This window comes from Callithrix jacchus, chromosome 11 (genome assembly GCF_049354715.1).
Source record: "Callithrix jacchus isolate 240 chromosome 11, calJac240_pri, whole genome shotgun sequence".
In the NCBI taxonomy this organism is placed as follows: Eukaryota; Metazoa; Chordata; class Mammalia; order Primates; family Cebidae; genus Callithrix; species Callithrix jacchus.
The window spans coordinates 82009908-82025652 of NC_133512.1; the positions used below are offsets into that span (position 1 = coordinate 82009908).

A 15745-nucleotide genomic window follows, 5' to 3' on the forward strand; every position below is an offset into this window, starting at 1 on the left:
ATCTCTGCAACCTACTGCAAATTTTTCCTATTGAGATATGTTTCCGAGTTTTCACTTCATTCTGGAAACTGGAAATTGCTCTTATGATGCTCTATGTTCATCATGCAAACTTCATTCCATGCAGGATAAGAATTAGATAATGGTACAATGATTTACTTGCAGGAATATTTTTCAGATTGTTGTTTATAAAGCAAAAATACATTTAACATAATATTTAGTAAAAACTGGAAACAATTGTTATCACTTGCAGTGTCACAGCATTCCTTCAAAATGTATTTACTGCAATAGAAAAAAGATAATTTGCCACTATAATATTGAGTTTTTAAAAGTAGGCTAAAAGATTGTTCATATGACACAATTCCATTTTATATACAACATAAACACACATGTGCACAAACACAGAGATAAACAAACCTGGATGTGTATCTTCTAAAAAACAGTATCTTCTTGGGGAGCTGATAAGTGACTTTTACAAACATCTTTATACCTATTTATATATTTTCATTTTAATAATAGATATTCTAAATATATAGTTTTTAAATCATCACTAAAGTAAGCAATTTACTATGTATACATGTCAATTTCCAGCTCACTTACATAAATAGTCTCCCAAATGGATACGTCTTAGTGTATTTACAATCATTAAACAAAGTAATAGACAACACGATCATCACCTGAATAACATTATCTTTATTCTAAATTTTCAAAAGAGAGCTTTTGCCCAAAGGTCTTCCAAAACTGGCTTATATTATTAAGAAAATTTGGTTCAAAGTAGATATTCAGGAAATTAATGAACCAACAAGACACAATTAATTATATCCAGAAATTAATGATTAGGATATTAAAACTTGTAAAATATGGAAAGAATGGTTTTCCTTTTTAAAACTTTTTGTTTTGAATTATTATTAATACACAATAGTTGTATTTATTTATGAGGTGTATGTGACATTTTAATACAAGCATACAATGTGTAATCATCGAATCAGGGTAACTGGGATATCCATCATCTCAAACATTTATCATTTCTCTGTGTGATAAAGCTTTTCTTAACTAGAAGTTCAATGATAAAAAGTATTTACGGACTTAACTAAAACCCTAGCATGTCCACCTCTAGGAATTCTAATACTGTTTGTCTTCAGGGCTCTAGCTCTGTCTTTACCATTAAAGTTGTATGACCAACAGCAAAACCCGCATCTCCAAATTCAGTATTTCACATCAGTTGATTTCTAAGGTCTTCATGGCTCTTTGGCTGCATATACACTTAAAAAGAAACTGAAAACAAATCTGATCAATAAGGAACATTTTCATGACATATGGTGTGTTATTCCCCAGGGCTGCCATAACATAATACCAAACACTGGGTGGCTTAGAACAACATAAATGTATTCTCTCACAGTTCTGGAGGCCAGAAGTATGAAATTAAGGTGCCAAGAAGTCTATGCTCCCTCTGAAGGCAGTAAGGAAGAATCTGTTCCATGCCTTTCTCCTAGTTTCTGGCAGCCTCAGGCATTCCTTGACTTGCACATGGCCATTTTCTGCCTGTGTCTCTTCACATCTGAGGTGAGAAGGGCTTGGTGGGAAGCCTCACTCTAGCACCTCACCTACTGGGTGACCTTAGGCAAGTTACCCAATCACTATGTGCCTCAGTTTCCTCACTGCACAATAATAGTTCTTACCTCAGAGTGCTATTGGAAAGATTAAATGAGGTAATATATGTTAAGTATTTAGAACAATTCCTGACACATAGTAAGCTCTTAAAAACTTTTAGTTCTAAAATTTCTAATTCTATATGCAGTCCAGAAATATATTCAGTTCTGTAAAAGATGGTACTCATTTTAAAAGGAATATTTTGTTGCAGTTTTTGGATTCTTTTCTCCTACTTATGTGAGTCACACTGCTCATACTCACTTAAGCATAATACAAGTCATTTTACAGAATAAATGTTCAAAGATGGGTGGTATGTATATTGAAAACAATATGCCAACTCCTGAGTTCATGTCTAGACTTCTTGGGATTACAGAGATAGCAAGGTTAATTACTCTTTTAATTATGATCATCATTTATTACCTTGCTTTTGTTTTGAGAAAAGGGCAAAATGTTCTGAGTATATGTTTATGACCTCTAGTATTCTTTCAAATTAAGCAATTAAGTATTTAAACAAACACATCTGAAGTACAAGCAAAAATCACTTTCTCAGATTATTTAGTACTTCTTAAAGGTCTCCAAGAAGTAGTACACTCTAATGAATCTTTATCCTCTTCCTCAGAGCATCGCTGCTCACATTGCCTAAGGGAAGCCTGTTGTCAGCTAAGGCAAATGAGGTTAATAATAAAAGGATTTGGCAAAGAAGAAAAATATGTGGCACTTTAGAGAACTAACATCTCATCTCATCTCAATGAAATACGCTAGAAGAATAAAGAGGCCAGGAAACAACCAACTGTAAAAATATTAATAAATAGGTAACAAGGTCATTCTTTCTTACCCCATCCAGACATAGTAATGGCCAAAGTTACTTTTTACTTACATTAGTATTACCTCGGGGGATCTATTGTTTTCCTATAAAAGTCTGCTGAGCTGTACAGCTTAACCAAGATAATCCTGTATATTAGTTTCCAAGTATAGAAAGCATATGTGTAAATAAAACATACATCATTCATTGTTACCTGGATGTTATTAACTCTTGCTTCCCAAGAACTAAAATATCCATACAGGGATTTACTTACCAAAAACAAACAAACAAACAAAAAGCATAGAAATATGGTTATTAACCTAATTAAGGCTATCACATAAATGCATCATATTTGCCCATTTATTATGAGTATAGCAGTGCTCTAGAGGCCATACTATCCATACTTGATGGCTAGTTTCTCCCAGTAGCCAGCAAGAAGCCTAAAATTTCAACATTTGAAATATTTTTAAGTCTTGACTTTTAGAGGAGAGAGACCTATAAAAGAGAATGTCTAGAGTTAAAGATAGAACAGCAGTCTAGGACTCATATGCAATGTAAGAAGAAAATGGAATCAGCAGAAGTTCTAAGCAGGAAAATGATATTATCCAAATTATGTTGGAAATAAATCTGGTAGCAATGTGGAAAATGTACTAAAGAAAACATATCACAGTCAAAGAAGGGGAGATCTATGTGGTCCCTGGAATTTGCAAATGGAGAAAAGAAAAATATTCAATAGATATTTTTCAGGTAGACCCAAAATGACTCTGTGTCTAATTGGATATAGATGATAAGAAAATCCTAGAAGTTAAAGATGGAAGTGAAGTCTCTAACTTTGATTTATGTCTAAATATGATGCCAAGAACCAAAATAGTAACCAGAAGAAGAAAGTAAGTTTGATACAGACTAGGTTGGGTTTGAGAAGTCTGAGGAATATCATCACACACATAAAGCAAATAGAGAACTAAAATTATAGGTATAACACTTCAAAAAGAAATTAGGTAGGCAAGAAGTTAAGAGCAGTGGAAAAAGGGAAAAGAGAAGAGAGACAAGAGAGAAACCAGCAAAGCAGACAAAACTAAAACAGAACCAAGAAAAAGGAAGTAATATACAACAAAGGACAAGAAAGCTTCAAGGAGGAAGTATGCATACTGTCCATTTCTGCTAAGAGATGAAGAAACATTTGTATTGTGGCCATTGGATTTAGAGACTAGAAGATTTTAGAAATTTTCCAAAGAGTTTTTGTAGATTAGAGATAGAAATCTGATTTCACTAAACTCAGGGAGTATGTAACTTAAGGAATTGAAGAGTATTCACAGATGTTTCTTCCCAAAAACATCTCTTTCCAGATGTTTGGAAATAAACATCATTACTCTTTCCAGATGTTTGGAAATAAGAGAACAATGTACTGATTTACCTGTAAACCTTGACAAACTAAGACGTGCAAGTCTCTGTCATTATTGCATAGAAGAGACAAGAAAACGAAAGGTAATTAAAGCTGACTCTAAAGTCCGTAAATTTGATTCATAGGTAGAGATACAAAGATGCCGTAACTTCAGCAGCAAGGTCCAGTACAGTAGACAAAGCCACATGTGGTTACTGAACACTTGAAATGCAAGTAGTCCAAATTGAGATGTGCCAAATGAAACCAACACCGCATGTTTAAGACCTTATTTCGAAAAATGTAAAATATCTCATTAGTATTTTAATATTAATTATATTTGGAAATAACATCTTAGATATATTGGGTGAGAAACTATTAAAATTAAAATTATACTTGTTTCTTATTTCACTTTTTTCAATGTGTTACTAGACAATTTTAAATTACATATATGGATCACATTATATTTCTTTTGAACGTCCCTGAACATTCAAAATGTTATCCTCTAGAATAAATATTAGAATAAAGAACAGGATTCAGAAAGGTTCCATCAAAGCCAGGCCATATATATCACATTAGTGTGAAAGTTAATGAAGAGGTCACTCAGGACATGTTCATGACTTTATAGTTTAAGAAAATGAAGTCCTAAGTAATTAAGCGACTTACTCAGGTCACCTAGTTACTGGAAACAAAACCTAGACTAGAACCTAGTCCATGGGTATGATCTCTATTATTCTACCACTTGAAATGTCAGTAAAAATTTAACTGTTATATACACCTTAGTCTATATCACATTCAATAATTTTTTATGCCAAATGTGGTGGCACATTCCATAAAATGACTTGTAAAACAAATCTTAAAGTCATGATCTCCATAAGAGTGTCCTTTGTTCACCAGTCAACATGTAGTTTAACTAATATTTTAAGGTGTGTTAACTCACTATTCAGTTTTGCTTTGTTTTACTTTAAGCATGAGTATATATATATATATTTTTAATCAATTTATTTCAATCAATTCCACATGAATTTTAAAGAGAATATCCTCCTTTCAAGTACACATCTCTTTTTAAAAAAGGTGGTAAGAAAACATATCTTGAAAAGTTCAGAGCAATTAACTCTCAGCCATTATATTATTATCTGCCATTTGTTAGTGGTAACTTATTAAGACCTCATGGTGCTCATTAATGTAATATTCATAGAAAATTAAACGTTATATTCAAAGTATGGCTATAGTGTATGATGACACATTGTATTTCAAATTCTGGCAGGATTTAAAATACTGCTTTGCCCAATAAAACCTTCAAAGACACGCAACCATTATGTTGTAAGTCAACCACAGTTCCAGAATCACCAATAATTATAACCAACCAAAATCTTTAGCTGTAATTTCTTCAATACTTTAACAACTATAAGCGTATTTATGCTTCTCATTCAGAAGAGACACAATTATTTTAAAAATTCGTATTTTCATGCTAACTTTCCACATGAAATTGAAAAACATCACTTTAAACTTTAAAACTTAATTTTATGAGACAGCTTAATAAGTGATTAACTGCTAAGTCATGGTAGTTATTTCCTTTGTAGAAATATTGTTACAAAATAGTGCTATGCTGAGTGCGGTGGCTCATGCCTGTAATCCCAGCACTTTGGGAGGCTGACGAGGGTGGATCACTAGAGGCCAGGATTTCAAGACCAGCCTGGCCAACATGGGAAACCCCATCTCTCTTAAAGAAAAAAAAAGAAAAGAAAAAGAATTCAAAAGAGTATTGATAAAAATGAATAAGGAATTATTTGATTAAGCAACATGCTTATTTCATTTTGTATACATACCCTATATTTACTTTAACAAATAAAACTATTATTGTCATTCCAAAATGACATTATTGAAAGTAATAAAATAAAGAATACCATTTCCACTTATTGAATATTTGCTGTTATTTCAATGTTATCACATAGATGAAAGGCTGGTGAAAATCTAGCTACTTGAGTTAGCTATGCACAGGGTGACTGTGCTTTCCAAAGAGAAGTTTTCCATTGCAATCTACATGTTTTCTTTTCTTTGCCTGGCTGTTTGTGGCTCCTCTTCAGATAACTGGAGTTAGTGTATTCATCCATTCCAAAGTTATTCCATTCTGGACTCCTATGTGGCAGTCTTCCCAAAAATACAAAATATCAAATACAAAAAAATACAAAATTACAGAGCCAGATGTCATTAAAACCTGAGCTTTATTACATCCTTAAAAGTTTTCCAGTTTTCCTTGGTCGTATATGTCCCTTTTTGGCTTAATATATAGCAGATGCTAAGTGTCCCACTGTTGACTATTCTTAGCAAGTCATAATCCAGCATGGAGCTACAGAGAATCACTGCTCCTTCAATATCGGCAGAGTGAATCACATTCTTGGTGTTTAAGTCAACCTACTTCATGTTAAGAATAACTGATGGTTGATAGTGATGACACTGCATAAGCTTCTGTGGTAGATTCAGTATCAATATTCTAGAGAATATGCAATAAGCAGCATTTAATAGCATTTGTTCAGCCACTGTGGAAAGAAGTTTGGAAATTCCTCAAAGAACTTAAAACAGAACTACCATTTGACCCAGCCACCCCATTACTGGGCATATATCTAATGGAAAATAAATCATTCTACCAAAAAGACACTCGCACTTGTATGTTCATAACAGCACTATGCACAATGGCCAAGAAGTGGAATCAACCTAGGTGCCCATCAACAGTGGACCGAATAAAGAAAATGTCATACAAATACACCATGTAATACCATAAGAAAGAATGAAACCATGTCCTTTGCAGCAATGTGGATGCAGATGGAGGCCGTTATCCTAAGAATAAATTAATGCAGGAAGAGAAAACCAAATACCACAAGTACTCACTTATAAATGGAAGCTAAACATTGGTCACTCACGGACATAAAGATGACAGTAACAGACACTGGGGACTACTAGGTGGCGGAGGGGAAAAGGGAGAAAGGGACTGATAAACTAACTATTGGCTATTATACTTACTACCTAGGTGACAGGATCAATCATACCCCAAACCTCAGCATCACACAATATACCCAAGTAGCAGACCTGCACATGTGCCCCCAGAATCTAAAATAAAAGTTGAAATTACTTTTTTTAAAGTCCACAATATGATAAAGTGTGCTGAAGAATCATACTTCCTTGAAAATAAGTAAAAACATCACTTCTCCCATTTCTAAGGCAAAAGTGAATATTCAAAGATAATTGCAGGACGTTAAGTTCATTAGCCAATATTCCCCTAACACCTAAGGCAGTTTTCTGCTTTTTTTTCCAGTATGATCTTATTACTGCCTAATTATCCATATTGCTTTTCTTCCTTTTTGTTAAACTGAAATTCACGCAAGCAGTTTAACCTTTCATTTAGAATCATTAAATACACTCACCTCCCCTCACTGATAATTGGCCTCTTTCTTTATTAACTGATTTCCCCCCTTGATTTATTACAAATCTTTTCTGCCAAATTTGGATCCATTCTGTTAATACATTCTTTACCTTCTTTCAACTCAATTAACACAGTGTCATTGTTACCAAAGCTTTCCTATTATGTCTTCAAGTTCTTATTACTCTTTAAAGATCCTCTAGTAGAATAATTAATTTTTAATAAACCTGGAATATTTTAATGATTCTTACTTAATTCTACAGTAAAATTTATTTGAGACATACTGTTCTTCACACTGAAATGTTTTCTACTGTATTGTCATAATACTACATGGTAACTTTCCAGCAATCCAAATACACAAATCAAATCCTTGCAATGTAACTTATGACCTCTAAAAGTACAGAAAACCAAATTATCATATCCATAGCCAAACCAAACCAAGCCAGCTTATTCAACAGCAGTTCACTTCATCCATACAATTTTTAATAAAGTGAAACCTATACTTGTGCCATCAGTAAATATTAATGTAACCTCTGAGTATGAGTAAACCTGTCACTAGATTATGCAAATGAATAACCTTTCATGGGTCCTTGAGGTTTCTCATTAATGGAAATAAACAATGTTTTTAAAAGGCATTTTTCTTTTCTTGGAAAGAAATATTTTCCTGCGCTCCAAGGCACTGATAAAATTTGGTGGGTGTCATTTTAAGCCCTTTCCCTTTCTTATCAGCTACAGACACATTTCTCAGCCCTGCCACCTCCACTTACCAAAACAGTGCCTTTTTTTCTAAAAGGAAAAGAAAAATGAAAGATATCTACTGACCTTGAATCAAATAAGGTTATGTTTAAGTTTAGAGATTTCTTCCACGTTTCCAAGACCTAAACTATGAAGCAGAATATAGACTCTAGTGTCTTTATTAGCAAGAACCACATCTTAAGTTGACAAGAAAGATGGAGATAACCAGAACAAAATTAACCATTACCATATTAAAAACTCTACTCCCAGAATAAATTACAAAGAACAAAGAAGCAAAGATTTCTACCATAATCTTATTTTGAGTAATTTTAAATAGGAAAGGATTTTGATCTCATCCTTCTGTAAAACATCTGCCTGCCAAATTTTATGTTTTCAACATTCAATAATTGCAACTACAGATATAATCTTGGTAAGTATATATTCATTTGATGTCTTTCGCCAGTAAAGATCTGGTGTTCCAAGTCTCCTATCTATTCCAAACTTTCTATTCAATGTGCCAACATAGCTCTTCTTCTTTAAAAAAAAAAAATTTCAAGTCAGTTTTGACTCCAGCTTCAAAACTATGCAACATAGATTTCTGATATCCTGAGGGAATCTTATGTTAAGCTTCCTAACAATTCCATTTTGATCCCTAAAGCTATTTTCATGCATTTTTTTAAATGAAAGAGACCTTAAAGATCAGCTAGTCTGTACCTCTTATTCTGCAGATGATAGAATTCATCCAAGGAACAATTAAAATAACCTGTCCAAGGTCAATCAGCCAGTAAAAATGATGTAACGAAAAGTGGAAACAAGATCTCCCAAAGCCTAGTCCCATAGCCTTGCACAGAAGAACTGGCAGGTAGAGGCTTTCAGATTTATTTCACAGAGAAGAAAACAAAATTTTTTAAATTAGTTACATAAATAAAATCAGTGTTTTCAAATGCTTAATAATATTTGTAAAAGTACATTTCCTTGTACATAGTAAAGGTGGTTTTAGAACTGTTTGTATTTTTTATTGCTTAAGATGATTTTCTATTGCTACTGTAACAAATTACAGCAAATTTGGAGGCTTAAAATAACATCTATTTATTATCTCACAGCTCTCTAAGAGAGAAGTCTAGTGGGTTTTGCTAAGCCTTCTTCTTACGGTCTTTCAAGGCCAAAATCAAGGTGTCAATGGGTCTAGGCCCTTATCTAGAAATTCCAGGATAATCTATTTCCAGGCTCACATTAAGTTGTTGGCAAAATTTTGTGTAGTTGTAAGACTGAGGTACTTGTTTCCTTGGTGATCTTTGAGTGAAGGCCATTCTTAGCTTCTAGAGGCAGCCTGCTTTCCTGTGCTCATGGCCCCTGAATTTTCAAAGCCAGTAACAATATGTTACATCCTTCTTGTCCTTTGGATCTGACTTTGTATGCTGCATCTCCCTAATTACTACTTCTGCCTCTGTTTTTAGGGGTTCATGTGATTACACTGGGCCTACATGGATAATCCAGGATAATCTTTAAGGTAAACTGATCAATAAACTTATTTATATTTGCAAAGTCCCTTTGGCAATGTAAAGGAACTTATTCAAGGATACATCATCTTATTATACTCAGTATCCAGGGAATTAGAGAATGGAATCCACTTGGGATCCAAAGTTCTATTACATTTGGCTCATATTTTACTGAGATAACCTTAAGGAAATGTGACTTGTTTTCTACAGATCATATTGTTCAAACTCTAACAAAATAAATACTTCTCATTCCTAATATTTATATATCCATTTCCAGGAATGGCTCTGATTGGCCCTGAGTAGGTCCAGTGCCCACTCCTGTACCAACCACCAGGGCTGGCTTCATGGCAATGTGACCAGTGCAGTCACACACAATCCTGGGCTCAGAAGGGCCCCCACATTTGGGGCTTAATGCTCTGAAGCTACCATCTTGAAACTCTGAACACTTTGAATTTGTTTTGTAACTGAATTCCAATAGTACAACTGAGCATGTGCTAGGGGCTTGCTTGTCTGAAAAAGAATGTATTTCTCCTTCATTTTTTAATAATATTTCCAACAGGTACAACATTCTACGTTGACATTTTTTTCCTTTTATCACTTTAACAAAGTCATTCAGTTATCTCTAGTCTTCCATCAGTTGAAAAGGTAGGCTATATTTTTGCTCCTTTGAAGGTAATATGTCTTTTTTCCTCTTAAGACATTTATCTCTTTGATTTTCAGTGGTTTGACTGCCATATGCCCTACATGTGCTTTCACTGTATTTATTCCAGTAGTGCTTTTTGATTCTGTGAACTCATGTCTTTCATTGATTTTGGAAAACTCAAGATAATGCTTCTTCCTCAATTCCTACTCTCCCATTTATCTGGGACTCTAGTTAGATGGTGGTCAGCTTTTTTCACTATTATACTATTTACACTAATAATTGCATGTTCCATTCTTTTATTCCTACCATGTTCCATTATATATGTTTTTTAATTGACTTATCATCCAGTTCACTAATTCTCTCCTCAGCTGTGTCTAATTTTCTATTAAACTAATCTGTTGAGTTCTTCATTTCCCAGTTTTTATTTCTAGAATTTCTTTAAATTATTTTTGTGGATTCTTATTATGTGCTGAAATTATCTAGCTTTTCATCACCTTTTTAAAAAACTGATTATAATTTTTTTCTGATTTTGGAGAGAGGGTCTTACTCTCACCCAGGCTGGAATGCAATGGTGAGATCATAGCTCACTGCAGCCTTGATCTCCCAGGATCAAGTTATCCTCCCTCCCATCTCAGCCTCTGGAGTAGCTGAGATGACAGGCATGCAACACCATGCCCAGCTTTTGTTTGTTTGTTTGCTTATGTTTAAGTAGAGACCAGGGAAGTCTCACTATGTCACCTAGGCTGTTCTTGAACTCCTGAGTTCAAGTGATCTCCCATCTTGGCCTCTCAAAGTGCTAGGAGTACATGTAATATGAGCCACCTCACCTGGCCAATTATAATTATTTTATAGTCCAGGTCTGATCATTCTAATATATGGATCACTGTGAGACTATTTCTATCCTTCCTTGTTTTAATGTTGTTTTTCTTGGTCCTGGCTTCTAATATACATGGTATAATTTTTTATTACATGGCAAGTGTTGTGTAAAAAAAAAAATTTAGAAACTCTGCATGATGTCTCTTGTTTCCAACAATGACAGACAGGTAAAGTAAAGGCAGATCACCTTAAAATCAAGATTATAGTTCCACCTAACTCCTAGGACATAGCCCTACAGGAATCCCACTGAAAAGCTAAGAGTGTTTTACCAGGGTCCTTCTTTCTCCTTCCTGAATTCTAGCTTGCAGGCACTGTGAAACTGCCAACATTTCTGCTTACCCTCTCACCCTCTTAGCTATCGCTGCTTGGCTTCTCAACGTGGCCTGTGCTGCTTGCAAATTGACAGAACCCGAGGTAAAAAAATCACATCAAATACAGGGCTCGCTTCAGTGTGTTTCCTTTCATTCTTAGATCTTTAGCCCTTGGTAGTGCTCAAATGTCGACAGATAGATAGATAGATAGATAGATAGATAGATAGATAGATAGATAGATAGATAGATAGATAGATAGATCAATTTTAATCTAGTTTTCTCATTATTCACAGTACAGGTCTTAGTTTGAAATAAACTAGTCTATTTATAGCCAGAAGTAGAAATCAGCCACTGACTGACCTGAGGCCTATCTTTATGTATGCTTCTATATCTTATTGATTCCAAAAGTATTTAAGATAGGTTGACACACCTATGTGATGGTTGACTTGCCTTGTGTTCTATTTCCTGCTTAAAACCTAAACTGTTTACCACTCTAAAATCTTATTTAATTCTGTTGTAACTGTCATGTAAACTAACATTCAAAATGCTTCTCCTCAACAGCTCAATCTGACTCCTTACATATAATATATAATGTGTATTTCGGAGGTCCTTTATAAATGGTGTTTTGCATTTACTCATTTTTTAAAGTATAAGAAACAGTGTTCTCAGAGACTAGATTATTTCAGAGTAAAAATAAAAACATTTATAAACAGAAGCACTAGTATTTAATAGAACATTGCCTGTATAACTTTGTTCTTTGATAACTTCTAGGTAACTCTCAAAGGTTATAACATTTATAAAACAGGATGAACAGAAGCTATGTATATCTCCTATAGTTACATTAACATAAAATCTCATTAACTCAAAATTGAAATTTATGAAACATTTCTAAGCTGTAATTTGTCTCAGAAGTAAGAAAATGTCTCATTACATAATTAAATGTATAAGCACTGTGAAGGCAGTTTATCCTACTTAAGAAAGTAAATTCCTATTAAGGACTATCTTAAGGATACCAACTTTCTGTATGGCTATGAACAGCATTTAAAAATCAGTTGTAATCTATATCAAACAATAGCAATAATCCTCATACTACCTCATTTTATTTATTAAAAAATGTCACATATACTTAGAAGTGACTGCAAATTACTATGGATAATTAAAAGTGCCAAAGACTACATCTCTATTTAAAATAAACTGCAACATGGAACATGGAATTTCCCTCCCCAGCATTTTGCTGTCAATTTAAAAAAAAAAAAAAAAAAAAAAAAACCAGAAAAGTTGGCACTTCATCCTGCCTATAGAATCTTTCTGTGAAAGTCAATGGTCTTTCTATATTTGGTTCATAAATGTACAATATTAACTACAAACTCAGAAAAATGTTTAGCCATAGATTTTTTAAATGGGAACAAGGACAGATAGAACAGGTAAGTATACGCAATTATATTTTCCCAACTCAACTGATAACTGGCTTTTAATACAATTATGGGTCATTATTCAGTATTATCAATACCGTGGGCAAAACATGAAATTCCATTTTTAGCAGATTCCAATTAATTTCCTTGATGGGTCAAGGAACCTTTCAAGATTTACAAGAACTCAAGACACAAAGAACCTTTAATTTTTTTTCAAAGGCTCTATTCTATTTCATCTATTTCCCTGGCTCAAATCTTCACGACTCTTTGCTCATATTTATCGATGGAGATGCAGCCACCACACTGGCCATCTGTCAGAAAGTGGCAATTAGTTTAACATGTCACAAACCGGCTGTTGAAACTGTATGTACACTGTATGTTCATAATATAGTATTATTGCTATCAGTGAAGAGACTACCACTTATTTCAGAAACCACTGTATCTGAAATTTGATTAAAGAAATGAGAGTAAATAAAAAAAGAGATGTAGACATACCAAGGCCTGCATGATCTCTTTGGTGAGAATAGATGTTACTCAACCAAACCATTGTGCCATATTATATAGAGATGTTACAGTATGATGGTTAAGACATTACAGCTTTGATGTGAGACACTACAAACCTTTGCTCTGCCATTTATCAATACTTACTATGTCCTTAAGCAGGTTATTTAGCCTCTCTATGCCTTAGTGTTCTAATTTATAAAACCAGGGATAACAATATGACCTACTCTATTGGTTTTTCTTAATGAGAATCAAATAAAAGTGAATTTAGAACTCTTAGCCCAGTGGCTAGAAAAAAATAAGCAGTCAATAAGTACTTTTAAAATATTATGGTTAGTTTTTTTCTCTCTCTTCACAGATTATGTATCTTTTTCTCTCTGTCTTTGGACCTGATCACTCCAATACTCTCACCAACACCAGGTGTTTACCTATCTTTAGAAGTCTACCTTGGCTTCATAATAACTACCTTAGTGTTTTCTATCTCAGACTTTAGGATTTCATCTTAGTTCACTTCAGACACACTCCAGGCATGCAGCAGTGTATACTGGGAAAAGATTCAGACATAGTGTTATCAAATAGAAATAAAATGTATGCCACATGTGTACTTTTATATTTTCTAATAGGCACATTTAAAAAAGAAATAATCAGCCAGATGCACTGGTTTTGCCTGTAGTCCCAGCCCTCAAGAGGCTGAGACAGGAGGATCACTTAGGCTTGGGAGTTCATGCCCAACATGGGCAGCATAGCAAGACCCAATCTCTTGTAAAATAAAACTAGAAGAAAAAAGAGAAAAAAGAAACAGGCGGAATTTTAATAATATATTTATTTACGTGAATATATCCAAATTATTGTGATTTTAACAAGCAGCAATCACCACATTTCAAGTGTGCAATAACTACATGTGCTTGCTATATAAGACAGTACAGGCTGAGAGTCAAATGAACATGGATTCGAATTCTGGCCCTGCTTTTCACTTGCTCTAAATCTGCTTCTTTATGTTAAAAATCACTATCTCCAGATATTGTGAGGATTAAATAAAACCAGATATTGTGAGGATTAAATAAAACCAGCACACTCAAAGCACTTAGCACAATGCCTACTTACAGGCATCAGGCATTCTCATTAAATGAGAATCCTCTTACCCCAACCTTCTACTATAGAACTGAACACGGGCTCAATATGGTGAAATCTGTGATCTAGCCCTTCTTCCTTCCTTTCTCGCTCTCTATAAACTGTGGCCTTTTCTCCCACCCACATGCTCTCCCTCTTTGCTTCCTAGCAACTATAAATTTGACTCGGTAGAGTTATTTCTAGAAGCCTCAAACCCTTGTAGTCATGACCCAAGTATGTGATTCCAAGAAACTAAAAAAAACCCATGCCTGAAAGAGAAATTTTACCATCTCCTTCTCCTCTGCCCCTGTTGAATCCACCTCCCCCGCTGGTCCTACTGCCTACTCACATAGAGTTTCTCCCTCATTCAGGGGTTCCTACTGCTGCAGCTTCCTGAGCCTCAGCAACTGCCATCAACATCAGTGCTTCTCCATTTAAAGAGTCTAGGAGCAAACATTAAGAGAAGCTGAGCAGCATTTTGCAAAATAACTGGCCAGTACCCTTTAAAATTGTCAATGTCATAAAAGACAGAGATCAAGGAACTAGCATATATTGGCGGTGACTAGAGAGACATAAATGAAAAAATGGGATCTAGAGTAGAATTTTTGCCCCAGAAAAGGACATTAGTGGAAAAACAGGTAAAATTTGATTAAGATCTATAGATTAGACCTAATAATATTCTACTGATATCAATTTCCTGGTTTCAATAATTGAACTATGGTTCTATATAAATTTAAAATTAGGGGATTTATAGGAACTCTCTATATGATTTTTGCAATATTTCTTCAAAATAAATAAAGCAAAATAAGGTTAAAACACTGTTAAATGTGATTATTTAGACTTTATTATGAAAGAATCTCTCTCCCAATGGACTTGTTAAGTGATATATTATTGTGAAATAACGGTACTTACGCCAAGCCAGGAAGGCCATCACAAAGGTTAATGAAAAGTCAATTCCAAGATATAGAAAATCCACTTTAATCACCAGTATTAGTCCATAAATCCACTAAGAAAGTATGATGTCATCTACATATACTGAGGACTTGATGATACCAAATCAGTATTTTGTGCAACCAGTAATGTTATTAAATAAATATAGTTACTGAATAACATACTTAAACAATAACTCACTGTGACCAACTTTTTACAGAAAGAAAGGGACGGGAAAAAATAAGAAATATACACGAAGAAATAATATGCACCCACCTCCCTCCACCAGACCTCCCATGCTTTAGGAAAAAACACTGGTTGACCAACTCTGAACAAAACCCCTTGCAATAGAAAGGATAGTCTGCTTTGCTTTAGTATGTGTTTGTAACATAAAGTAACATAGACAATTGGTAAATGGAGAAAAGATATTAGTGTAATGCAGAAGTTATACTGATTCATATGTAATTCCCCAGATCATTAATG

General features: G+C 34.1%; 1 protein-coding gene across 25 annotated transcripts in view; it reads right to left on the reverse strand.

The window, feature by feature from the left end:
- IMMP2L (inner mitochondrial membrane peptidase subunit 2) overlaps window positions 1–15745 on the reverse strand; it is a 935160-nt gene that overhangs the window by 836492 nt on the left and 82923 nt on the right. The window contains exon 5 of one of the 25 annotated variants that reach the window (XM_078343203.1): window positions 5875–6367. The exons of the other annotated variants lie outside the window; for them this stretch is intronic. Within the exon in view, the coding sequence (XP_078199329.1) occupies window positions 6361–6367 (7 nt within the window). The 3' untranslated portion in view covers window positions 5875–6360. Of the gene's footprint in view, window positions 1–5874; window positions 6368–15745 lie in introns of those variants that run through there. 25 annotated transcript variants of the gene reach the window in all.